Source organism: Convolutriloba macropyga, chromosome 2 (assembly GCF_964194025.1).
Source record: "Convolutriloba macropyga chromosome 2, txConMacr16.3, whole genome shotgun sequence".
In the NCBI taxonomy this organism is placed as follows: domain Eukaryota; kingdom Metazoa; phylum Xenacoelomorpha; order Acoela; family Convolutidae; genus Convolutriloba; species Convolutriloba macropyga.
This window is the reverse complement of record NC_134469.1, coordinates 24,618,454-24,645,303: the sequence shown is the minus strand read 5'-3', so window position 1 is coordinate 24,645,303 and position 26,850 is coordinate 24,618,454. Positions and strand designations below refer to the sequence as shown.

Genomic DNA, 26,850 nt, shown 5'->3' with positions numbered 1-26,850 from the left:
GCATTGCCTGCGTGTGTGTGGCCTCTTGTGTGAGGTTTTAAGCTCAAAAAACTATTTCGTACGGGTTTTTGAACTCTTGTGGGCTTCTCTATGATAAAAGTTAAAAGGAAGCCGAATTTGTGCGTCAGAATCTACAGAAAATCTGAACTATCAAATATTGGAACCGAGGTTCTAATTTAATTATATTTGTAGAGCTAGTGAGAACACAAAGAAGATCTTCATATGTGGTCTGGCGAGACGGATGACAAGCGACGATCTGATTCGCTACATCCAACAACTCATCCAGCCAATCGCGTGCAAGGACTACACTTACAGTCGCACCCGATCTGCACCTGGAGTGCTAATTGACGAGGTTCACTCTCATGGAGACAGAACTCTGGACCTCTCTGGACTGCAGAGTGAGATATTCGACATATGGCACTGGTTCGGCGAGACCAGTCATTATGCAAAGGTACCATTGACATTGATGTGTTAGAACTACTTCATCATAGTAATTGTTTTGAGAAAAATTTCCTCCCATCGCTCACATTTCAGGTTGCTCTTATTTGTATGCTTTGTTCTGATTATCTCGAATACTCGGGTTTTTTTTAAAAAAAAAAGGAGTTTTCTAGAGTTTAGCGTCTCTTCTAGATTCTTCTACGACAAACTTGACACAGCAGTCCGTTTACTGTGTAAATATGACGAATCCTTTTCCATGGATCCAGTTGGAAATCGAGTTAGCCCGAAGGCCATAGAGTGAAAACTAGTAGTAAAAACTGTAGTAAAATGTTCTTAATTTCTAGCATACGTTTTTGTACCCAATTTTATTCCCAATCTATATTTTTGCAAGTTTTATTATAATGTATATAAAAAGTTATTATTGACAATTCGTTTGCTTCGAGTATTACTGCGCTTGAACTTTTGCTCCGCAGTCCGCCGAGTACACCAATCAACGAAGATCAACCGCTCAATTCAAAACGCAGACTCTTTATAATTTTTCTGTAAGCATAACACTTGATTAATTTACGGAAAACTATAGAGCGGGTTTGAACTTCGAAACTTCGACTAAGAGACGAGAGTTCAAGCATACTAATAACCGAATCAATGAAGTATTAAAAAATTGAACACCGAATTTCGAATCTGAACAATCAACAAATATGATTCAATAACCAGAAAATGTACATTTTTACATATTTGACAATGATATGAAATTTGTTCATATTTTCAGATGAACTACATGCTGGAATTGCTCAAACTGTGCGACTCACATTTACTGCTCACTTTGCGTCACCAAATGAGAACAGTAGCCATGAGCAGCCAAAGGGGCATCGTAGAGAACATGCTCAAGCGGCTAGAAGACAAACAGCCGACAGATCAGGAAGCCGAAGAAATGGACTACGAATCAGACGCTAGTGAGGAGACTTTTCTCACTGATAATCACCCCAATTTGGCCTTTTTGAAGGAGTGCAAGAACCCGAAAGATTTCACAATGGAGGCTAAGAACCCTCTAAGTGGGAGGACTTTTGCCCGGGAGTCGCGATTGAGGAAACAGCAACGGATGAAGGCGTTAAACAAAATCAAAACTGAAGAGAAAAAGTTAGATTAAGTTTCTGCCTCTTAACTTTGATTCGAAGTTGTCATAAACTGCGCCCATTAGTTATCTGGACCTCAGTTCCAAGGAAAAGTTGTTATGAATCATCATCTTCCAATAGTTATAGTTGTTGGATAAATACGGAAACACGGTATCCTAAAGGTACATTTTCTTACAGGTTGTGAAAATTGAAATCAATTTTTGCTGAAAGTATTCTGAGCATCACCTTATGAATCAGTTCAAATATTTAGTTGCAGCATCTACGCGTTTTGTTCAAATCAATCGAAAAAGATTTGTAAGAACCCGGGTCGAGACCGAATGGTTAACTTGTAAGAACGTGCAAGTTTCTTGCAAAAGATGATTAACTTGTTAGTAACTTGTAAGTCGAATGTTTAACTTGTAAGAACTTGCAAGTTTTTGGAAGAAAAATGTGCAAGGCGATGCATCGCCTCGTAAGAACTTGCAAGAAACTTGCAAGTTATTACAAGTTAACCATTCGAAATCGACCCGGGAACCAACTCTATTACACAAAGGATTATTCCTCGAAAGCAATTAGTTCATTGCGCGCTTTTTAAATCTCTCGCATAAAGTTATCGAGCAACACCTGTACCTTTTAATATCTTCAATATCATCAGATCATTTAAATTGTTTTTGTTGACATAAAAATATCCTCAGGAGGAAAAGTAACTACTCCAATTAGGGGTCGTATTTTAACATTAAAGAGATGTTCAGAACATTTTCTTATAATTCGTATTACTGAATGTATTATAGAGCTGCTGCCAAGGCAACAAGGAAACATCTAGCCAATCAGGGCGCGGCAGCTGATATGGAGCCAGCTGTAGAACCTGCCTCAACTCTCCCAGTCTACTCAGACTCAGCCATATCCGGAATCAGCAAATACAAGGTCAACACTTCTTGCTTAACCATGTTCATTAATTTTATGAATTTGTACATTGTTTATGCTAGGCGACTGACTAGTTTCAGCTAGTTGTTTTAACTATAATAGACTCGATTATTACACTTCAACGACCGTTAACTGACTTCTCTATAGTGAAAGTTCAAAATTTCACCAATAAATGTTTTTAAACTTCCTCAATTGTTTGCCTATTTGCAACCTATAATTCATATTTTTACCTCATTATTACGATTCGTTAAACGATAACAATTAGTCCCCATATTGTATTAGGCTACACGCCATTATCTCTGCTAAAACACACATTCGTTAGTTATAAACCCACACATGCTATTAAAAATAGGTAAGGTGGGGGGTCGAATTTTGGTTCACGGTGGGAAAAGGAAAAAGAACCGAAATTTTTATGGTCTGATGTGTAATAGGGCTAATTTTTAAGAATGACAGATGTTTGAAAAGGATGAGCAAAGATATATTTTAATATTGCAGGACTTCGTTCGTGAGTTGCCAGTTTATCTTTCGAAGTATATCCTCAACTTCCTGGACAAGAAGAGTCTCATCAGCTGTGCCAGAGTCAGTCGAATTTGGAGGGTATGTCAGTAGTCTAATAACCGATCTCCCTAGACAAACTGATTTATATTTGTTGAAAACAATGCAACATTTATTCCGCATGCATCTTGTGAGCTATCACTTGATAGTATACTGCATTTCTTCTTAAAAGAGAATAAAAATTAAGTATTCATTGTTCCCGCCCCCATTTATGGGGGGGGGGATAATATGCTCTACTAGGTTTTTTTTTGTTATGCAAAGTTTGACCGACCGATATATTTGACATATAACATGAATGGAATCATTGAAAAACCCGCCCAGCGTAAAATAATTTTGTAATGATTTTTTTGAATTTCGACCTTTTCGAAGCCATCGCGAGGTTTAGAGTTTTGTGAACATTCGGCTGACTGCCGTTGTTTTCATCACTTTTTCCGTAATTATTTTATATCTAATTTAATAAAATTTGCTGAAACAATTAAATTATTATCAAAAATGTTTTTGGTTATATCTTTGCAGATAGACAATTTTGGCTGAAATTCAGACTTTTTCATGATGAACGATGGCACCAATATGCTCTTTTCAGCTCCGATTGTCCCAATTTGCCTAAACAACACATCTAAACACTGCTCACACAGTCAATTGAGTTCTATTTTTGGTTTTCTAAGAAAACATTCTAGATATAAAAATTTGCAGCTTTTGTACTAAATTAAATTGATATATGTTCAAAAGGTTTTACTTAGTTTTGATATAACTATTTTTGACAGCTTCGATCTTAGTGTCCAAAGAGAAGCCATGTTTGAGTAGTAATTTTAGTTTCGCTGGAATAGTAAAAAAAATTAATTAAAATAATTTAAAAGTTTAAAATTTGAAACTTAAATAATAAATTAGTGTTCGAAGATCTCATTTTGTTTTCGCTGTTTTTTCTCTGATTTTTTCGGGAAACTAAAACAATGAGTTCCAATGCTGCATGGTTACAATGGTCCGAATCCATCCATAGGTAGCCATTCTTTTTTTTGTTTTTACACACTACGTGTTTAGTTACACCATAAAATTAGCTAAAAGTTCGCTTATAAATGAAATTAGTTAAATGATAACTTAAAAATTGGCCTGTATTTGCTGTTACTTGTTGTCTTGTCAGCTGGTGTTATAATTGAGAGCTTGCATTGACGATCTATTTAAGCCTAAATTAACCTATAAATGTTTTAATTTTAAGTCTGTCGTTTCCAAGGCTTTCTGTTGGCATTTTAACGAAAAAATTCATTTTTTTCAACTATATTTCTGACCTTTTATGTCATTTTGTCAATAGGACTTGAAAACGGCAGCCCATTTAAAATAAAGGAATTAAAAATTGATCATTCTAAAAAATTGATCATTTTCAACTGATAAATTATAGTTTTAATGTCCTTAAATTTATCGATTTCTATCTTCGTTTCATTAAAGTAAAGGTCCTACATTTTTTCTAGGGAACAGAAGTTCGGTCTGTTTTTATTAGATATAATTTTGAGCAAATAGTTTATATGAATTTTACAACATCGTATGTTACACTATTTAAATTACTGAAAGGTTACGCAAATGAAAACAATGCAGAAAATTTCTCAACTTTTTCAGTCTCAGAAAAGAAAGGTCTCATCAACCACCTAACGGAACGTCACTTTCAGTGATCCATCGAAAGTTATAATCAGAAAGTATTTTATTTTTGCTCCAATTAAGGTTTTTGCTAGCGGCAAATTATCTTTTTTTTTCGCTTGGTAGACTTTAGAAACAATGTTGGCTTGCTCAATGATGTAAAATCAAATTTGAAGAGGTTTTGGAGTTTTTTTGCCGAAAATGTTTAATTTTGCTAAATGTCTCTCTATTCTTTGTCGATACTTTCTGTCTTAAATGTCTTGATATCAAAAGCATCACTTTCAGCACCCAAATTTGAGCTAATTTTATTACTTTTTTTGGGTTGGATCGGTTTTTTCACCATCCGTTTTGATATTTTCGGAACCCAAAAATTTTTATAATATAAAAATTTTTATAATATCTAAGCTGTTTTTATAATATCTAACCATAATTCTTCGACAACATGATATTAATGATGAGACAAATGGTTTTCGTGACATTAATTCTTTATTAATTTTGTAACGATTGTTAAAAGTCGGCCGCTTGATGTATTCGAGTTTTATCCAATATGTCTTCATATATTATTGGCGAAATATTTATTTCTCACCGGCTTTTTAATCGTTTTTCTCCTAAAATTATTTTTTCCAACAACAGGTCCCCTTGTTTTTTCATTGCAATTAAAAGAAACTTCTTTTTAATGTTTGCTAGTGATGGTTTTTGTTATTTGCTCTCGAATGAAAAGCAATTATTGTAAACGTGTGTGTCTTTTTTATGAAAATTTTTCGCTTGACCGTTTTGCGTTTTTCTTCTGGAATAATCTTTGACTTCTCAACTGAATTTTTCACACACTCTTCTTGGCTTTTGAGTGATTTCAATTGCTATAACTTCGACATAAAAATTTTGGTTCAAACAAAACTGATTGCTAGAGAACCGATGATAAGTACCTGATGGTTAATACATACGAGCAGTTAATCTTACCGAGTGGTTAATACATGCGTGCTGGTGATGGAAGCGGACTTAGGAGGGCGGCTCGATGTTTTCGCACCCATAAAGAAAATTTGGGCGAGGCTACAGTCCGGAATTATTTTGCGCCTCATGTCATTCGAGAGCAATTTTTCCGACGTTCGTCGATCTATGTCTCTTTATTGAATTTATCGCTATGTATCTTTTTTATAAAATTTGTGACTTTTTGTCAGTTTTTCCCCGTAATTGTTGTTCATTTCATTTTATTATAACTAAAATCAATTATATTTTTTTAAATCTGTTTTCTCCCATTGTGAGGAATTCAAACGATAATGACACTATTGTTTTTCAAAAAATATACTTGACTTTTGAGATACGCTTTGAGGTTTAAGCTTTTTAGTTGCAGTATTGACATATATTTCTCGCAGATCTTTTTATTAATCTGAAACCAGTGTAGTTTTGCGTCTGAAAGTCAGTTATTTGAACGGCTATTGAGCAGTTAATGATTCAGGCATCAATAAATTTCTCGCAAAAAAACGTGAAAAAGGATATATCTAAAATTTTATAATATCCAATTGTTTTTTGGTTTTTTTGTATTGTTTTTGAACAATCAGAGAGTTTCTGTTTAGTGAAGTTGATAGCAATTCTTTCAATTCGCTCAATGCTCTGATTTAAATTTCAGGAATTCTCCTGCTATGTTTTTTTTTACAATTCAAAGAAATTGAATTCTGGTCACGCCAAAACAGGAAGTGGAAGGAAAAATCTAGTAGTTTTTTGGGGTGAAATTTTGCTTTAATCTTTGTGTGGTGTGAGAAAAAGGTGTTTGAACCAATTTTCGCTTTCTGGCTGGTGGTTTGTTGTTCAAATGCGTCATTTCATCATTGATTTTTTTAATCTTTGATTTTTTAATCTACTTACTTTCTAACAGGCTTTCCCAGTCCATTCATAGTCCATTTGGGTCAAGCTTTTTCCTTAGTCAATAAAAATTCTTTGAATTGTGTCACGACTTGTCCTCCCTAGTGATGAGCAGATTCAAATCTTGCAAGAATCTGGCAAGATGATTCAAAACTTGCAAGATTCTTGCAAGAATCTTGCAAGATATCAATCAAGGCCAAAAAATAAATCTGGGTACAAGTGTTTTAGGAAACATCTTTGAAGCAAGTTTTTGTTTACTGAACAAGTTACGAAGCCTAATTCAATGAAAAAAAAATAGCCAGGATTCAAAATCTTGCAAGAATCTTGCAAGAATCTTGCAAGATTTTGAATTCCGGAAAAAATATTTATGTGTTTTTGGTAGCTAAAACTAACTGAAAACCAAATATCATGACTTATATCAGAATTCTTGATCAGCAAAACTGAAAATAAATGACTTTTTTCGTCAACGTCTTTTGAATGTGAAATCTTGCAAGAATCTTGCAAGATTCTTGCAAGATTTTGAATTCACATACAACTTTCCGAGCAATATTTAGAAATTACTCGAGGCAATCAAATCCGTCTTTTTAAAGTTCAATTTATCTAATAAAAAACAGAAATATTTCAATATTTCTCTTATCTTTCATTACAACAAATTATTTTTAGAGAAACAAACAGTTGGGACTTTTTGTTACTGATCCTCTCCGTAATTTAGCATGTTTTTGTTGTAGTAAAAAAAAATATAATCAATTTGAAGTCTAATTATCTTCCTAAGGAGATTTAAATTAACCCATGATGCCTTCAGTTGATAGCTATTAGTGTTAATGTCCTTGAAGTGTTTTCATTAAAAAAATCGATGTGTTTTTGAATATTCATCTTTTGTTCTTCTTTCATTCGATTTATTGTTCAATCTTCATGTCAGAAAATCAACCTTGGCTTTCTGGTAAATCAAACATTAACTTCGTTTTTGATCTTATGCTAGGTAATGCTTCTTTTTGGGACAAGGAGAAAGCAACAGTCGGAGTTTTTTATTTCTGATATTTTGCAATGTACCGCAACAAACTAATTGTAAAACTGATATATTAGTTCGTTCAACCAATCTTAAATTCATCTCATAGAAAGAAAAAAAATGTTTCAAAAATATGGCATTCCAGTTCTATGGTGCTTTTAATAACTCTTGTTCCAAATCTTTTTTTGTCAAATCACACAAAAGACGCCGGCCTCAAGGGCGAGGTGGGAATTTTCTCCCAGTTCACAGCAGTGGTCTTGGGTGTTCATAACTACTAAGTGGACTTGAATTACGTTCAGAATTGTCCACGTTGCATCGTTTTTAGGAGTTCTGCTCAATTGTTTGAGAAGTTGGTGTCTCCCATTAGCCCAAAATTCGCGGGTACGCTTCATGTGTTTGACGATTTCTCCAAAACTACTGTACCAAATTGAACGGCCATTGTCTTTTTTGATGAACACTGAATGACTTTGTTTGCAGTGTTTAGTTGGTTTCCCAACTCGGCCTAAAAAACAAGTTACTAATGTTTAAACTTGAAAAAGTTGTAGTAAACCTTAATTTTTTTGGGGCTCGCTTATTGTTTCTGACGATTTTTCTTGATCTACTCTGCCAGTTTGGCCAAGCATAGTGTCGTTTTGTTGAATGTAGGTTTTTCCGGTGTTTGCTGTCTTCATTTGGTATCTAAATTGGCCTGCTCAGGACGTTAGTAAGCTGTAAATCTTAAAAATTAAAAAAATATATATTTTAATTGTTTTTCAGTTCTGATGTAGTTTTTCTTCTTAATTGGTTATTGTTGCTTACAAATTGTGTTATTTTGGCTTTGTTTTGGTTTCTTACGTTTTTCGAAAGTGAGTTGGGAAATCATCAATTTTTCATTCTTTGCGAAATCATGAAATTCTTGTTACAGGTCTTTTTATCAAAACACACAAAACAACCTGGCCTTTAGGGCGAGGTGGGAATTTTTTCCCACTCCTTAGTGGAGATCTTGGGTGTTCAGTAATTACAAAATGGACTGGAATTGCGTTCAGAGGGGTCCGAGTGGCACAGTTTTTAGTCGTTTTGCATAATTTTGCGAGAGTTTGGGGGTCTCCTAATAGCCCAGAAATCGGGGTTCGCTTCATGTGTTTTATGATTTCTTCGAAACTACTGTACCAAATAGTACGGGCATTGTTGCGTTTTGCTGACCCTAAATTTCTATTGCTTTCAGTGTTCATTGGTTTCTCAAGTTGCCCTAATCAAAAAGATATTAATGTTTAGCTTTGGAAAAATGAAAAAAAAAATTACATATTTGAGGGCAGGCTTATTGTTTCTGACAATTTTTCCTGAACTACTTTGCCAAATTGGCCAAGCATAGTCGCATTTTTTTACTGTAAGTTTATCAAATGTCTGCGGTCTTGAATTTGTCTCTAAATTGGCCTGCACAGAAAGCTTTTAAGCTGTAAACCTTAAAAATTAAAAAAAATATATTTTTTAATTGTTTTTCAGTTCTGATATAGTTCTTCATCTAAATTGGTTAATGTTGCCTGCAAATTGTGTTGTTTTGGCTTTGTTTCAGTCCCTGAAGTTTTCCAAAATTTAGCTTTTGGGAAATCATCAATTTTTCATTCTTTGCGAAATCAAAAAGTTCTAGTTAGAGGTCTTCTGTCTTTTTTTTTATCAAAACACACAAAATGACCTGGCCTCTAGAATTTTTTCCCACTTCGCAGTGGGTGTCATGGGTATTCAGTAACTACTCAGTGGACTTTAATCAGGTTCTGAAGTGTCCGATTGGTACCGTTTTTTTAGTCGTTTTGCATAATTTTGCGAGAATTCGGGGTCTAGAAGACGGAGGTACGCTTCCTGTGTTTGACGATTTCTCCAAAAGTACTGTACTAAATGGGACGGCCATTTGCGCATTTTGTTGTTCCTGAACTCTCCTTGTATACAGTGTTGACAGATTTCTTACGTCGGCTTTTTATCACATTGAGAAAGGAACTTAATGTTTTGTACTTTTTCGAATTTCTAATTGAATTTTTGGCCAAAACGAATGATTATTGGCTTGATCTGTTGCTATTAAGACGTTCTTCTCTGAAGTGGCTAGTGACAGTCCTGAAAAATATTCTTTACAACTGTTATTCAATGATGAATGCGGAAAAAGGAATCCGTGCTCAAATTTTGGGCTGAGTGATGTTTTGCTTAATTGAACAACTGTATCGTCGTGCTTTGACGATATTGTACCTATAACGGCTCATTTTGTCTGTACCAGACCCCTTTTGCGTTTGATGAGTAGTAATTACACTGACACGCCCTGGTCTAGAAGTTATTCAAGGACAAAGCTGCGAAAAGTAGCATTTTTGGGTCATCTTGGTGTCCACCCAAGTTTCTGTACCCCACAACACCCAAGTAACCATACATATATGGGTTCGTTAGTTTCCTCAGATAGTGGGGAGTGTTTCCATTTATATTTTTCATATGGTTTTATCGAGTTAAGAAGGTCAACTTTAGCCCTGTATGCGCCGAACCTCGATTTTGGCCAATCTCTTCTCAATTTTCATGTCTGAGTGGTGTTTTGCGCAATTAAACAAGTTTTTCGGCTTGCGTTTTGTGTTTTCTAGACACTATTTATGTTGTTGAAGCTAATTGTATCAAATAATCGGGTTAATTCAACAATTTTTCTTTTTCACGATTTCATCAAATTTCTGTGGATGTTGTTTTATGTCAAAACACACAAAACATCATAACCTTCATGGTGAGGTGGGAAATTTTTTCCCACCTCACGATGAAGGTTTGCCGTGACCTAGAACGTGGAAGTGGACCAGAATTACACCCACAAATACGCCGGGAACGCTGTTTCACGTTGTTTTACGTCGGTTCCGGAGATCTTGGGCTTCGATTTTAGCCCAAAAAATGGGGTACAGAACAGTATTTTGTTAATATCTGCTAAAGTACTGGACCAAATTAAACGGGAGCGGTCGCATTTTGTTGGAACTGAACTCCGCTTGCTTGCAGTATTTAGTTGGTTTCTCAAATCGGTCTTATTAGAAAGTTATTAATGCTTAAATTTGAAAAAAGTCGAATTTTTGGGCTGTTCTGGATGACCCAATTTTCGGTACAACAAAACAGCTGATTTGCGAAATAAATGTTAGTGTTTTAGAATCCTCAGTTGGTGGGGAGTATCCCCATATATATTTTATATATTATATTATGTAGTTGAGATTGTCAATTTTGGCTCTGAACAGGTGTCACTTCGCTTTTTTGGGCATTTGGTACGGTACCTTATTATTGCTATAACTCCTTGAAGAATGTACCGATTGGGCTCATTTTTTAATATGATGCGTATCTCAAGCAGTGCTACAAATTGTATTAAAGGGGTTTATTTTTGTTTCGCCGTTTCAGAGAAATTGGCCAGTAAAGTTGCCCTTGATTTTACCTCTAGAAGCGGTTGACAACATCCGGTCACTTCTTGAAGCTTTGAATTTTATAAGTTCGGGTATGAAAATTACTGTCTTAAATTGCCTGTCTAATTTAGTTTCCGAATATGTATACTTTATATAGCGTTTTCTGGAGTTTAGGTGTTCAATTTTAGCTCTGAAGGTGGTGTATCTCTCCTCTAGGTCCATTTGGTACGGTGCCTTATATTTGCTATAACTCCTTGAAGAATGTACCGATTGGGCTCATTTTTTAATATGATGCGTATCTCAAGCCATGCTAAAAACTGTATCAAGCGGGGTTTTTTTTGTTAAGCCGTTTTTGAGAAATTGGCCAGTAAACTTGGCCCCAGTTTGACCTCCTGAGGAGAGAAACACTACCTTGAGTACTATAATAAACCTTGATTTGTTCGAATTGAACGGTAAATTTTAGTGTGTCAGATTGCTGTGTTAGTAGGGAGTGTGTCCATATATATTTTATGTATATCATTCCCAAATGTTGCTGCCTTGTTTTTGTTTTGTCTTGTTTCGTGTTGCTGTCATGTTTAGTTTCGCTGTCTTGTTTTGTTTTGCTGCCTTGTTTTGTCTTGTTGTCTTGTTTCGTTTGCTGTCTTGTTTAGTTTCTCTGTCTTGTTTTGTTTTGCTGCCTTGTTTTGTTTTGTTGTCTTGTTTCGTTTTGCTGTCTTGTTTAGTTTCGCTGTCTTGTTTTGTTTTGCTGCCTTGTTTTGTTTTGTTGTCTTGTTTTGTTTTGCTGTCTTGTTTTATTTTGCTGTCTTGTTTTGTTTTGCTGTCTTGTTTTGTTTTGCTGCCTTGTGTTTTTTTGTTGTCTTGTTTGTTTTGCTGTCTTGTATTTTAATGTTAAAATGTATATTTATTTGATTGGCTGCTTTATTTTGTTTTATTTTGGAGAGAGCTTTTTGAGCCAGGTAAATTTACCTAGTGTTTTGCTCAATTCTCCTATAATTGTTTTGTGTGACTCCGCCACTGCCGGTCCCAAGCCCGGAATGCAAAAGGAGGAGGGTAAAAAAAGCAGATTATACTGGAAAATCTCAAAAAGTCGGTTCTTAGCTTGACTTCGAGAAATTTCCGACAGAAATTAGCTATTTCATCATTGCCATTGTCTTATTCAGCGTCATCATTCCTGCAGGTGAGAAAAAAAATGGATTTAAAATCTTGCAAGATTCTTGCAAGATTGATTTATAATCTTGCAAGAATCTTGCAAGTTGAATTCAAATCTTGCAAGAATCTTGCAAGATGGATTCAAATCTTGCAAGAATCTTGCATGATGCTTGCAAGAAGTATGCATTCCCTTGCAAGATTGCTTGCAAGATTCTTGCAAGATTATAAATTCTTCGATCACTAGGGCTGGTATGTTTTTATTTCGCTGTTTCGTTTATGACCATCTGATAATGCGGCAAAGAGTGACTATTTGCGGCAGAAGTCAAAGAGTGACTCTTCTGGTGACCTCTAGCGTTCAGCAGCTGAAATTTTGTGCTGTAATAAATAATTGTATCTTTCATAAATTGTTTTTTAGAGAAAAGTTGCTTTAGAGACGATTGCCTTTTTTGAACCAATTATTTTTTACTAGTTCAGGTTTTATCCAGTCTAGTGAATTAAAAAATAACCAGAGTGGTATTAACATCCTGGTATAAATGTGTGTCGTTCTTGCAGAATCCATCAATTTTTGAATTAGAAAGCATGAACTACTCTTAAATATTTTGAAAGATTTCTATCTCTGTTTCATTTGGTACGCAATTTAATCAAAATTTAGGGTCAGCTGGGTCAGAACATTATATGTGAACTAACATAACTGGGCCTCTTTGTTTAACAGAAATTGAAAGCAAATCGAGTTGTTGTGTTTTTAAACCTCGACGAAAGGATGCAAAAAAAGCACCTCGAGGAAAAAAATTATTAAGCAACGAAAACTTAATTTGTTTTGCTTCCACAAGGGTTGCATTGCTAGCTCCAATTTTCGCAACTTAATTCATCTTAATGTGTAAATGTATATAAGTTGTAGCTGGTGCGAAAAGGTGGTTACAAAATGCAGTTGTTGCAGCAATTATGTTGCAGGTGATTGCATCTCAAGTGATGGAAGAGGGAGACATCCAGTTGAAGTTACAAGAACAGTACACAGTCCTCCAGGGATCATCAGCTAAAGGTTGCCAATAGAAAATTTTACAAGTGTACGGCCGATAATAAATCAGAATTTTCAACAACTCAAACTAGTTCTATTGGAAGGAAATATTGGTAATATCAAGTGTTATCTTAACTCATGATAGCTCGCGGACTCTTTTCATTTTTGAGAATATTGTTTTTTTTTGGAATTATGTATCAAATTCGCCTGGTAAAATTTATCCCAATTCGACTATAGAATTAAATAACCGTACAGAAAAAGCTGTCGCAATTTACCCATGTTTAAGGCTCATTAATTATCATAACAGAAATTTAATGCAATTAAACCGCATTTTTTATCACTCTCACGACGCGTTTTTACATAATGAGAATTATTTTGATATTTTGGTATGAAACAGGATGCAACCCCTTGTACGCCAAAGACATAGTGTGTCTTGCACCTGAGATTGACCCAAAAGACAAGAAGCCAAGAATCATTCCTGGATACAAACCAGCACCACAGGATTTATCTGCTTCCTCACAGGTATGAATCCATTCAATTCTATCAATATCCATGTAATCTGAAAGATGAGAATGTGTTTAATTGGGGCTCTCCGAGCCGGTTTTCAGCCAATATGAGCATGTACCTGACCTTCAGTCAGCACCCGAACTTATTCAGAGTATTTCTTGAGGAATATCAATTTCAGTAATGATTCAGGAAGAATTCATAATAAACGGTGTTGCGTGAATTCTGAATAGCTTTGATAAAAAAGAAAAATAAAAATCAATGTGTTCCGAATTTCTCTGAATCCGATGAAAATTCGGAAGGGACTCGAGTCTTTCTTAGCAATTGTGAATCAGAGTCCTAATAGAGCATTTCAGAGTAAAATTTGACATAAGTGAATTGAATCTGTATACAAGCAAGGAGGCTCGGTAATGTGCGTTTGCACATTAGGTTCCAACACCGCTCATAGGCTTTTTTGGCATGAATTCCCAATGAGTAACAAATAAAAAACCCAAAAATTCAAGTATTTTAAAAAAAAATGTGCATGAACAAAAAGATCGCCTCCAACGCTGATAACTCAGCAGAGTAAAAAAGCCGCATTAAATTGATGAGATCAACCATTATTAACAATGCAAGTCAACAAACAACAAAATCGAACAACAAAATCAAACAACAATAGCAACAAACAATAATTACATCCAAATTTTATGTCCAATTAAAAAAAACTTATTAACAAGGTCAAAATAGCGTCAGATAAAACTGAAACAAAACAAAACTTGTACTTCACTAGAAAAGATACGGGACCACTCCATAACAACGCTCGGTAACAATTAGACAGAAAAGAACAATAAAAGCAAAGTTAAAAATGTGGCTTTTATTTTTAAAAAACAATTAGTTTCAAAGTAATGAAACCCATTAGAAAGAAATTGAAAAACTCCAGCTCGTACATGATCACATATGTCTCTATAGGAGGGCATTAAGACCTGTCAATGTTCATTTTTTTTATGCGGTTTCAAAAAGAACAACAAATAGAGACAACAAACAAGAAAGCAATTAAAATTTGCGAGAAAACGCTGTCGAAGACGTAAAGCCATATTTTGCATCTAAAATATGTTGCATTTAACCTTCCTCGAACTCCAATACTGTGGTATGCAACCTCTCACTAATGAAAATAGGTAGCAAGTAGACAAAAAAAAAGAAAAAAGTGCAAAGTCAAGTAATACAATTGTATTTTTCGAAAACAATTATTTTTAAAGTCGTGAAAGCCATTAGCTATAAAAAAATATTTAAATAATTTTTTTACCCGTCCAAAGTTTTTGAGACCTGTAATTAATCTGAAAATAGCTTCCTTAAAAAATATCATCAAATATGGACAAATATAAAAAAACAGTTTTTGTGAAAAAGCTGTGTCGAAGCCAGTAACATAATTCTTCAATAACATCAACTTCGCTCATAGGCAAACCCCGCTCGTAGGCATTTTTGGCATAACTGTCTACCAAATGAGTAACAGATAAAAAAAACCCAAAAATTCAATTATTTTTCAAAAAAATGTACATGAACAAAAAGATCGCCTGCAACGAAAATATCTCAGAGGAGTAAAAAATACCGCATTAGGTTGATGAGATCAGCCATTGTTAAGAAAGCAAGTCAATACGAACATTAAAATTGAACAACAATAAAAACAAACATTAATTACATCCAAAACTTTATGTCCACTTGAAAAAAAATTAATTCAAAATAGGGTGGTCAGATAAAACTGAATTTAAACAAAATAATTTGTATTTCTCTAGAAAAGATATGGAACCACTCCATAATAAGGCTCGGTAACAATTAGACAGAAAATAACAAAAAACAGCGGAGTTAAAAATTTGGCTTATATTTTTAAAAATAATTAGTTTCAAAGTGATGAAAACGATAAGATAGCAATTGAAAAAATCCAGCACGCTTATGATTGCATATGTCTCTATAGGAAAGCATTAAGACCTGTCAATGTTCAATTTTTGTGCGGTTACAAAAATAACAAAAAATAGAGACCATAAACAAAAAATCACTTAAAAATTTGGGAGAAAACAGTGTCGAAGTCGTAAAGCCACATTTTGCCTCTAACAATATGTTCAATTGAGCCTTCCTCGAAAACCAATAATGTGGTATGCAACCTCTCACTTGTGAAAAAGTTAGCAAGTAGAGATAAAAGTGCAAAGTCAAGTAATACATCTATATTTTTCGAAAACAAGTATTTTCAAAGTCACGAAAGGCATTTGCTACAAAGTGAAATGGATAGGTAGTTTCTTTTATTCATCCAAAGGAAGCGTTTAAGACCTGTAGCTAATCAGAATATAGTTTCCGTTTAAAAAAGAACGTCAAATAAGGAACAAAAATCAAAAATCAGTTGACTTTTTTGTGAAAAGCCTGCGTCGAAGCCAGTAAAATAATTCTTTAAACAAATCAACTTTTGTACACTTGCGCCGTCCCTCAACAAGAAAAATGTCATTTGTGGACTTTACTCAACGAAACTAGGTAATAATTGGATCAAAAGGAACAAAAACGCAAAGTTAAAAACTCAAAGACATGAAAGCCATCAGCTATCTACTCAAATCAGAATATAGACTCTTTTAATTCTCTATGAAAAACCAATGAGACTTGGCATTATCCAGGACTTTTCTTATGACTGAAAAGACAACGTAAAACACACGTAAAAAATCAATTGAACTTGTCGAGAATTGGGTGTGAAAGCCGTTTAAACCTCAATATATGCCTTTACGGATTTTTATATGTTCAATTGTGCCCTATTTTGCACGCCAATATTGTAATATGTGATCTGGCAATAATTTGATAATGTACCAAAACGAGAAGAAATGAACGAGAAAATTGGGCCAATGGCTCAATTTCAGAAAAGAATTGTGAAGTATAGTAGTAGAAAACCATAACTTAACGCGTAAAACCGAAAAAAGGTTAAATTTTAATTCAGTAGAAAGTAGAGGAACAGGAAGCATTTTTTGGTTGCTGAAACTAAGCTAGAAGTTTCACCAAATTAAGCAAAAAATAGTGGCAAAATTCATTAAGCCATTGTTTATTTAAAAATCAAAGATTTTTAAAAGCCAATACAACTATGATTTTTCGAGTAAAGAAACCAGATACATTAATTTAGAACTGTTTAGGAACAGGAAGCCAATTGGACCTACCAAACCAAGATGACTTGCTCTGGAAAACAACATTCAAAAGAATTTTTTGTCCATATTCTACATTGGACTGGCTTTTTAATGATACCACTAACAACTCTCCACGATGAATATATCGATCGACACAAATTGACTGAACATAAAACGCATTTGAGTATATAGCCCCCCTCAAGAGTGGTCGGAACAATTATTTTCTGAAAATGAAAAACGTTTTAATTCAGTGCTGAGTTATTCTGAGTTAGGTAAACGAGCGCTCTTATCTTGTCTGCTTCTCCTGAAGTTGTTTACTAAAAAAATTGATGCACGTTCGGGACTTGACGCCAGCACTTGGGTCAATTTCAGTACTGTGCAATTCGTAATTGCATTTCTAAGTCAAAGTCTTTGCAAAGACGTGGCAAGTATTATAAACGTCGAAATAGATAAGAAATTGTCAAAAAAAGTTTGGTAAACACACAAACACTCTGTTTGCTACACCAATGTGCTGTGTGACATACAATTCCTCCCCAATGACTGCTATTATGTCTTTTCTTTAAAAGGTCCTCAAGATTATTGCGTTTTGCTAAATGAGACGTTTCTTGGTCTAATTTAGTCTGTTTCTGGAATCGGTTTACTCCCAAATTGGTCAAGACATGTAAAATTACTCGAACTACGTTTGGATTGACAAAAATCAGTTTCATTTTAGACCTAAAAACCCAAACGTTATTATGTTTGTTCTGCATGGCGTGTAATTATGTAGCAATTTTTTTCAACACTTGTTCTTAAGTTGTTTTGTAATTGTTTGTACAGATGCAGATAACATTTGAGACTGCCTACTTTGGTCACGTGACGAGACAGATCTATGTTGAGGAGAGGAACATCTACTGTGGATCATATAACACACTCATCCTAGCATCCAGGTACACTTAATAAAACACTCCATCTAAAAACATTTTATTAACCTATAAAGATAATAAGTTTGAACAGGAGCCACCTTAATTATTTGCAGTCGAGATAATCACAGTCAAGGTTGCAAAAACAAAACAAAACAATTGAGTTGCCAAGTAATTCCTGTATAGCATGAGCAAAGACAGGAATTAATGCCTAGATTTTATATCATCATGTCTTGCGATACAAATTTTGATACACTCTCGATGTCACGCCACGCATTTCTCAACTAAGATCTGAGCAGTGCTTCATTTCTTCGTTTACTACCGCTTTGGTAATTTGCTTGCTTTCGAAAATTTTCAAATTATCCTTATTTGGGTACCCGGAATTGACCCGCAGACAAAATCAGCACTGAACGATAGTTTTTCAATTCTGGTGGGCACTTTTGTGAGGAAAAATGCTGAGTTAACTGCTGTTTGCTCCAAATGTTTCCGAATGAGATTTTTCAAAAGTTTTTGGAATCTTATAAACAAACGAACATGACCAACTTTTATTCTATTTTAACGAAACAATACTTATTTTGAATTTCTTTTGACAAAACAACAGAATTTTTTTTTTGCCTAATAACAGTGAACTTAATCAACCCATGATAATTACCCATCTTGAGCTATATTCGATAACGACACACGGTTTAAATTGTTTCAAATTTTTCGTTCATTGAAATTGTCTAACGAATTCAAAAATTTGTCTATAATTAATCAGCGGTTCCCAGCTCAAATGTTTATTAAAAACCAAGGAGGAGATTATACAAAAAAAATGTCAAATTAGTTTTTTTTTGGTTTTTATCAGTTGCAAACTCTTACTGAAAGTATAAAACAAATAAATGAAGCCTTTTTAACTGACAACCAACAGTTAAATTTTAAACGCGACAAGTCAATCACAACAAAAACTAAAAAGCAATGCAAGAACAATCAAAATGACGCAACTTTTCCCAAATTTTATTAGGTTTTCTTAAACTTATCATCATGCACTGACATTCATTCAGAACCAAACATGAGAACCACTTCGTTTTTCCAATTGTGTTTAGTGAGGATCCCAATCGTATAATCCACTACAGTGGTGGCAAATTGATAGCTATGGCGAGTGATAAGAAACTGCACATTATCAGTGTGGAGGATGGACAGGCACTCAACAAGCGACCAATCACAGGCCATGCTGGATCCATACAATGTGCATACGTGGACGAAAAAGAAGTCAGCATCACATGGAAATCTTGATTAGAAAGCCTTTCTGAGAACTGTTACAATTTTTTGGCAATTTTCTTGGTCTGAAAATAAACAAGATAATATAAAACAGCAGTCGTGAAAAACTACAAACAGGCAATCGTGCAATGCTCATATCATATAAGAAGTGCGCCAACAGTCGTTGATTTGTACTAATTTATTCAAATTTCAAATAATCATAAAAGACATTAAAGAAAAAAAATTAACATCAATCGATCTTGAAGCAAGTTTTAGCTTTATTGCAAAGTGAAACCTTTAATTCTTTTATCCTAACGGAACGTGAAATCGTTAAATCTTTTTTAATACTTGACAGGGTTACGTGTTGACGGGTAGCTACGACACTAGTATTCGCATGTGGGACATAGAGAGTGGAGCATGTAGGAAGATATACAGAGGACACACTGACTCAGTCTACGCACTCACTAAGTACCTCGACATCATGGTCACTGGATCCAAAGACACCACAGTCAAAGGTACCACTCATATATATATATTATATATATATATATATATATATATATATATATATATATATATATATATACATATATATATATATATATATAGATATATATATATATATATATATATATATATATATATATATATATATATATACCTATATATAGTCAAATCTTAAAGTAGACGATTGTGTTAATGTTTGACTCAAAATACTCAATTGATATCCAGCTACTTGGTTCTTTACAGAACAGAACGAATCCTGTATAAAACATTATTTGTAATTTTAATTAAATGTTTATCACGAGATGGATAGACTCAATTTCTGCTGCTACTTCATGTGATGTGACCTTTTTTTTAAAAAAAAAACTGGATGTTAATAATCTGTATGGCCCTAATAGGTGCCATTTTCAGTAGAGTTAAATGTATAGTTTGTGTAATCAATTTTAGTTATTTTTGCCTTGACTTTGTGGCGCATTTTAATTTCTATGATGTGAATCCTTTTGTTCTGATGTCCTCTAGTCTGGGACATAACCCGTGGAGTTGTCACGATGACCTTCAAGCACAAAGACAGCGTGTTGTGTGTGGATCTGAATGGGGATAAGTTGTTCAGTGGTGACAACGGGGGTGTGATCAAAATGTGGGACATCAGATACGAGCAATTCATCAAGGAATTGAGTGGACACTCTGGACCTGTTCTCTGTCTAAAAAAGTGATAAATGGCATCTGGCTAGTGGTTCGTATAGTGATCATATATCCAAGCACCTGTTATTTTCATTTTTTAAACAGCATGTCAAGCAAAACGATGAAAAGAGATCTCATGAAACGATATTTTATTATTTTTAAAAACGACGATAGTGAACAAAAATGACGACACCGAATTTTCTTATGTTAAATACCGAACAAAAACGGCGATACCGACGAATATAACATAAGAAATTTCGTCGATTTTGGCTAGAAAAACGACGATACCGACGATTTCTTATGTTTAAAAACCGAAAATTTCTCAACTAGGGATAGCGTAATTTTCGTATTTGCCTTTTTTGATTTCGATCGCTTTTATTTGATCAAAATCATTGTGTCTTCTATCTATAATATGCCTGACCGTAGACCTGCAACTACTTCTAAAAACATTACATATAAAGAGCGCTCTTAAACTAATGTATTCCAACCCAAATTTTTCAATTTTTGATAACTGACTGTTACAGGCGGCAAAGACGGTAATGTTTTAATCTGGTCCACCGTTGGCAAGTTCAGCCGGTGTCTGGGTCTGTTCCGACACCCTAAGCCAGTGATGAACATCCACTTACAGGACATGCGGGTGCTGTCTGGTTGTATGGATGGGAAGATGAGGATCTGGAACCTGTTGACGGGCGACTGTCTCCGACTCCTCAGAGGCAACAGTCGTTCGGAACCCATTTATCACATGTGGCCAGTGGGAGATACGAGGTAAGAAATGCAACTTTTAAAACTTGAGAATTTCTTGTGAAAAGGATACAAGATCCAAACCTCAGTTCTTCGATATCAGATCTTGAATGTCTCGCAGGACATTGTTTTTTGATCTTAAATCAAGATCTTAGTTATCGGATCTTTGCATCGGAACTTTAGAATTATCTTCTCGGACCTTGGTTCTTGCTTCTCGAATCATAGATACCAGACCTCCTGTCTTTTATCTGAACTATTGAGTTTGTCTTATGGCCACCGAACTTCATTAGTCTCAACGAAGCAAATCAATGCAAATTTAAAATTTATTCTCTGAGTGCAAATTCTGATCAGCTAGGTAAAAGGGAAATGAAAGACGAATCTATTATGTTCGCAAATATTTTAAAGGTTGGTTATAATTGTACTACAATGGTTCCATGTAACACGGCAAGATCTTTCAAGCCATCCGCAAACATCCGAGTCTATATGTATGTGTTTCAGGCACAATAACTATTCACAGTTACAGGAGTCAGAAAATAAATGGCAAATAAACAAAGATTTGTGAGAAGCCACGAGAACAGCCAACTCAGTTTTTTAACTTGAAACTCGAATTTCAATTTTTAAATCTTAGATGTGAGAATTGTGATTGGTATTACTATCCAGGAAAGCTAAAGATCTCAGGTAATTCAATATTAAAGCTAACTAGCTAACTTACATCGCCTGAAACCCTTATGACGACTGTTCTCGCCTGATACATGTACACTTGAGAATGTATTGTAATATCCTGGTTTCCCTAATTAGTACATCTTCCCTTATTACCCGGAGTAATACAACCAATTATAAAGGTGGCCTTAACACTGACCAGCGGTTAACTCCTGAGTAAGAAATCAAATGTGATAGAGCAACAAGGAGAGTATCGCTGTTTTCTCATTATTTTGATATACTGTGCATAATTACTTCAACAAAATCCTAATTTCTTAAAAAATCAGTAAATTTCCCTGCATGTACCCTACCAAAACTTCAACACCTGCATTCATCAAATTTTTAGTTATCGTGTTTTATGCAAGTACCCCTCTCAGTGGTATTTGCGATGGGGGTACTAATTTTGTCGTTTTATTGTCCTAACAGTTGCTGTGAAATCTTTGATACAACAACTTTATTGAGCAGAATATAAGTGCCTGGATTAAGTATTGGTTTCTCTAATTCTTCTCTGTTGCCTTTGAAAAATTTGATCTAAGTAATTTATAATTTAATCTTCTAATCTTGCCCTCAATACATTAGTGTTTTGAAGAGAAAATTTTTTGATAATTTTTCTACCCAAAAAGAAAATGCAATTTGAAAAAAAAAATGCAAGATGTTTAAATTTTTGGTTCTGCGCCCTCCAAAAAATTTAATTGAGGAGCTCTACACTAATTGAGGAACTTTCAAATTTGTACAGTTGTGTTCCAAGATAGCCGTAAACTTTATCGCATTATTCTCAGAAGACCTAACTGATGCAATACGGTTCATTTTTTTTTTTAAAAAAATATAAAATCTGGCTACAAGACATACTTATTTCGATAATTTAGTCTGCTTATTTTCTTCGAATTACTACCAAAATTGGAAAAAAATTCAGATGCAAAAAGATACAATGTTTATAGAGAACAAAGCTGTAGGATCTTCTACTCCTTTTAAATATCGTGGTTCGATTTTATTAACAAGTTGTCACATTGCTAAAATAAAAGAAGCGTTGACGACATTTTTTGAGGAAAACAATAGCTCTAAAAACTTTTGAGTTGTGAAACAAGTGATTTTTCCTAGCTCTGGTCTATTTTTCATTTTTTTGTAAAATACTAATACAAAAATTTCTCCTTTTTTGAGGCAAAACTTCTTCAATGAGAGCAAACTTATCATTAAACCAAGCAGACTTCTTATTCAACCACGAAAGCAAAACTATGTAACGTGCTCAAAACAAAAAATAAAAAAGGAATAACGTTGACAACTTCTTAGATACGTTTTGACCAAGACGAAAGCTGTCAGGTGTTTTTCATTCCTAATTTTTGTGAGAAACAAAAGAAAATTAAAAAAAAAATAAGTAATTCTGCTGGCAAAACTCTGAAAGCAACTTGGCAATGACAGCTGTCTGTTAAAATCTGAGTACATGTTATTTTTTTATTTCACAATTTCGCGCCAAGGTGATCTTATCGATTTTACTGTATTTTATTCAATTGTTTTTTTAGAATTATAAAGAGGTGTTAAAAATAGTTATTTTTTCATTCCGCAAAGTTGATTGAATTTAACTAGTATCCTCAGTCATGTAAAATTGATTCAAAATTTCCATTTTTTGTTGACGAACATTTGCAGCGTTTTTTTTTTAAAGTTTTAGCAGAAAATGATTTTTTTTGTTTCGCGATTTTTCTATTTGTAATGTAGATTCATAAAAAAATCTAGCCTAATTTTGAGCCTTCTTGAGCATTTAGCCCTTTTTAGCATTCAAAGATTTCTGCCTTTTTTCTCAACAACGACGATCGACGCAGTTTAAGCGGACATTTTTGGCTAGCTAAAAATGCTAAAAAATGATCGCCCAAATGTTAGTTGAGGAGAATAATTTGTAAATTTAGTTTCCCAATGACATATTTTTCGCATGATGCATGTTAGGTGCTTGATTAAATGAACCATATTGCTCCCAAACGAATTTCTGCTACTTGAGACATAACTTTACAGAAAACTGCCCTCAAAAAATCTTCTAACTGTGAGAATCTCAGTTAGTGAAAATGTTTTTGTTTCAATTAAACTTATGTAACCTCTAAAGCAATTTATCACCCTAAGAAAACAAAAGAAAATGTGCATAATTTTGATGGTTGACAACTGGAAAAAATAGTGAAGTTGATTTCTCTGTTTCAGTGTAACAATTTCGATGGTGGCAAGAAAAAAAATATGAAATCACAAAATTCTCTGAAAACCGCTGAATATAGGTAAATAAACTTAAGAGCGCTGAAAAAAAAGATGAAATAACTTTTGGCATTTTTTAAAACAAATTAAGCGCTGAAGGGCACTTAAAATTGACACTTTGTAACAGATTGCCAAAATTTGTCTCTCTTGTCACAATTTCTTCAAATGTTATGCAGAATAATAATCAACACTCTGTCCAATGTACTCGCACTCAATTTCGAGAGAGTTGACTTCAACTACTCACTGGATGAGGACAAGCCAGACATACTCAGTGTCCGCAGTCGCAGGCCAGCTACTGTTCCAGTTGAGAAGGGTGGAGGAACGGGAGGGGGAGTTGGGCCAATGTCTAGGGAGAGGGGAGGAGGGCTGGCGCAGAGACAGTTGGTTTCCACTGGGGCGGGAGTGGAATCTGACAATGTCGGGGGGTACAAACAGACCCATGCGTACTTGAGAGCTCAGAAAATGAAACAGGTATATATTCAGTAATAGAAGAGTTTAAATACAATCCACTTAAACAACTCTTTCTATATAAAATCTTCACAGTGACAAAGAATAAGAAAACAAAGACAAGTTGTAATTTAAGTTTTATATCACTAAAGTTTTAATGCCAGTTTCAATTTGATAACTGTTTGGGTGTTTGATAACAGAGAACTGTACCCAACATTCTGGTGTTGGATGACCCCTTGAAGGAGTACTTTGCGTCTCGGTTCCTTCTCGATTTCAAGGACCAAGTCGCCATGGTTTGTTCACACTCGCGCACACACAACAACAACACACCCTCCCTATTCAATGAACTACAAAATAATCGCTGAAAAAAATAATCATAACCTATCAAATCCCTGACATTCGGTCATTTTATTTTCTTTGATACTGTTCGAAATTTGAGGTATAATTGTAGGTAGTTGCCATGGTTGAATTGACCATTTTAAGTATATCCGATTTAACTCACCAAAATGGTTCCAATTATACCTTTACATTGCATTTATCCATTTATTGTCTTTTTTAGTATTAAAAAAAGTAATTTTCTGAAATTCCTTAGATGGTAGAAACTGCAAAACGAAAGCGTTGCAAAACGGATTTTGCTGGCTGATCCGAGCAAACTTAGTATTTGGGTTAATTTATATGACAGGGGTCCGTAATGATAAGATATTTGATCGTGGTTCAAAAAAGATGATCGCAAACCAGGATCTTATCAAAATAAATAATTTACTAAGAAAATTAGTTCGTCTTGATATTTAAAGTTACTGCAACTCCCGAGTCGAAAACAAAAAATAATTGGTAAGATCTTGCAAGACAGAGTTAATCTTGTAACATTCTTGTAAGAAATTGCAAGATTAACATCTTTTGGAAGAACTTGCGATTAGGGTATAAAAATCAAAACGTGCTAACACAGGAACTAATGGCAATTGAAAACCTCATCCCCGTAGAAAAAGAAGTTTAACACATATTAACTTTTGTTTTCGACTCGTGCTGTATCAAGATTCCTAATCTAGATGTAACATTTTTTTTCAAAATGATAAACAGAAGAAGAAAAGAAAGTTCACGTTTGAATGAAATGAACTATTTTGCTTCACGTTTTAATCCTATATATTAAACGCGTGAGCTCTAAAGTGGGACAAAATTTTTGCATGTTTAAGGGGCCTCTCGAAGCGCATGTTTAAGAGCCGCATTGAGTAGCATGTTTAAGCGAACATATCGAGAGAGGTCAATTACCTAAAAGGCTCAAAGTAGATGGGTGAGACTCGAACCCGGGACAAAAGACTGTTAGTCAGGTGCAGTTACCACGAGGCTAAGTGGGCTTAAAAGTTTGCTCGCCCAGAGGGAGGATTTACTGTCCTGGGCACTACGTGTTTCTTGAATTCTCTCGAACTAAGTTTGAAGTTCTTATTGTAAACGTGTGTTTTTCTGCAAAGTTTTAGCGTGACAGATTCTGCGCTATTCTAGAACACTCTTAGATTTCAACTAAGTTTTTCACGCTTTACTTTTTGATTTTTGTGTGATCTCAAATGCTCTCAATCTGAAATATGTTATTGATACGGTATAAGCAATTGTGAGAAACGGTGGTTTGTAGTCGTTATAGTGCAGTTGGTAAGATGGAGGACTGCTATTCTGAGGGGCGAGGGTTCGAATCCGTGCCGGGTACCCTCACTTTTTTTCTCACTTCCTTTTCTCACTTTCTTTTCTCACTTTCTTTTCTCGCTTTCATTTCTCACTTTCTTTTTTCACTTTCTTTTCTCACTTTGTCTTCTCAGTTTTCCTTCCTTTCCTTTTTCACTTTCTTTTCTCAATTTCTTTTCTCACTTTCTTTTCTCACTTTCTTTTCTCACTTCCTTTTCTCACTTTCTCTTCTTGCTTTCTTTTCTCACTTTCTTTTTCACTTTCTTTTCTCAATTTCTTTTCTCACTTTGTCTTCTCTTTTTTCCTTCCTTTCTCTTTTCACTTTCTTTTCTCAATTTCTTTTCTCAATTTCGTTTCTCACTTTCTTTTCTCACTTTCTTTTCTGAATTTTTTTCTCGCTTTCTTTTCTCACTTTGTGTTCACTTTCTTTTCTCATTTTCTTTTCTCACCTTGTCTTCTCACTTTTCCTTCCTCTCTTTTTTCACTTTTTTGTCACTTTCTTTTCGCACATTCGTTTCTCACTTTCTTTTCTCACTTTCTTTTCTCACTTTCTTTTCTCGCTCTCTGTTATCACTTTCTTTTCTCACTTTCTTTTCTCACTTTCTCTTCTCGCTTTCTTTTCTCACTTTCTTTTCTCACTTTGTCTTCTCACTTCCCTTCCTTTCTTTTTTTCACTTTCTTTTCTCACTATCTCTTCTCACTATCTTTTCTCACTTTCTTTTCTCACTTTCTTTTCTCACCTTGTCTTCTCCTTTTTCCTTCCTCTCTTTTACTTTTTTGTCACTTTCTTGTCTCGCTTTCTTTTGTTACTTTCTTTTCTCATTTTCTTTTCTGGCTTTCTGTTCTCACTTTCTCTTTTCAATTTGTCTTCTCACTTTCCCTTCCTTTCTTTCACTTTCTTTTCTTACTATCTTTTCTCACTTTCTTTTCTCACTTTCCTTTCTCACTTTCTTTTCTCACTTTCTTTTCTCACGTTCTTTTCTCACTTTCTTTTCTCACTTTGTTCGCTCACTTTGTTTTCTCACTTCCTTTTCTCACTTTCGTTTTTCACTTTC

At 34.5% G+C, this 26,850-nt stretch overlaps 2 protein-coding genes across 3 annotated transcripts in view; one reads left to right on the top strand and one right to left on the bottom strand.

Annotated features, from left to right (window-relative positions):
• LOC142358508 (large ribosomal subunit protein uL23m-like) overlaps positions 1 to 26,850 on the bottom strand; it is a 486,669-nt gene that overhangs the window by 38,288 nt on the left and 421,531 nt on the right. The window lies entirely within an intron of this gene.
• Positions 1 to 26,850, top strand: part of LOC142358438 (F-box and WD repeat domain containing protein 10B-like) — a 53,599-nt gene that overhangs the window by 1,264 nt on the left and 25,485 nt on the right. The window contains 14 exon segments of the mRNA XM_075409835.1: positions 193 to 451; positions 1,208 to 1,575; positions 2,342 to 2,474; positions 2,970 to 3,071; positions 12,993 to 13,080; positions 13,454 to 13,578; positions 17,505 to 17,614; positions 18,670 to 18,835; positions 19,179 to 19,338; positions 19,847 to 20,031; positions 20,033 to 20,060; positions 20,533 to 20,773; positions 23,854 to 24,148; positions 24,325 to 24,417. Coding sequence (XP_075265950.1) covers positions 193 to 451; positions 1,208 to 1,575; positions 2,342 to 2,474; positions 2,970 to 3,071; positions 12,993 to 13,080; positions 13,454 to 13,578; positions 17,505 to 17,614; positions 18,670 to 18,835; positions 19,179 to 19,338; positions 19,847 to 20,031; positions 20,033 to 20,060; positions 20,533 to 20,773; positions 23,854 to 24,148; positions 24,325 to 24,417 — 2,353 coding nt within the window.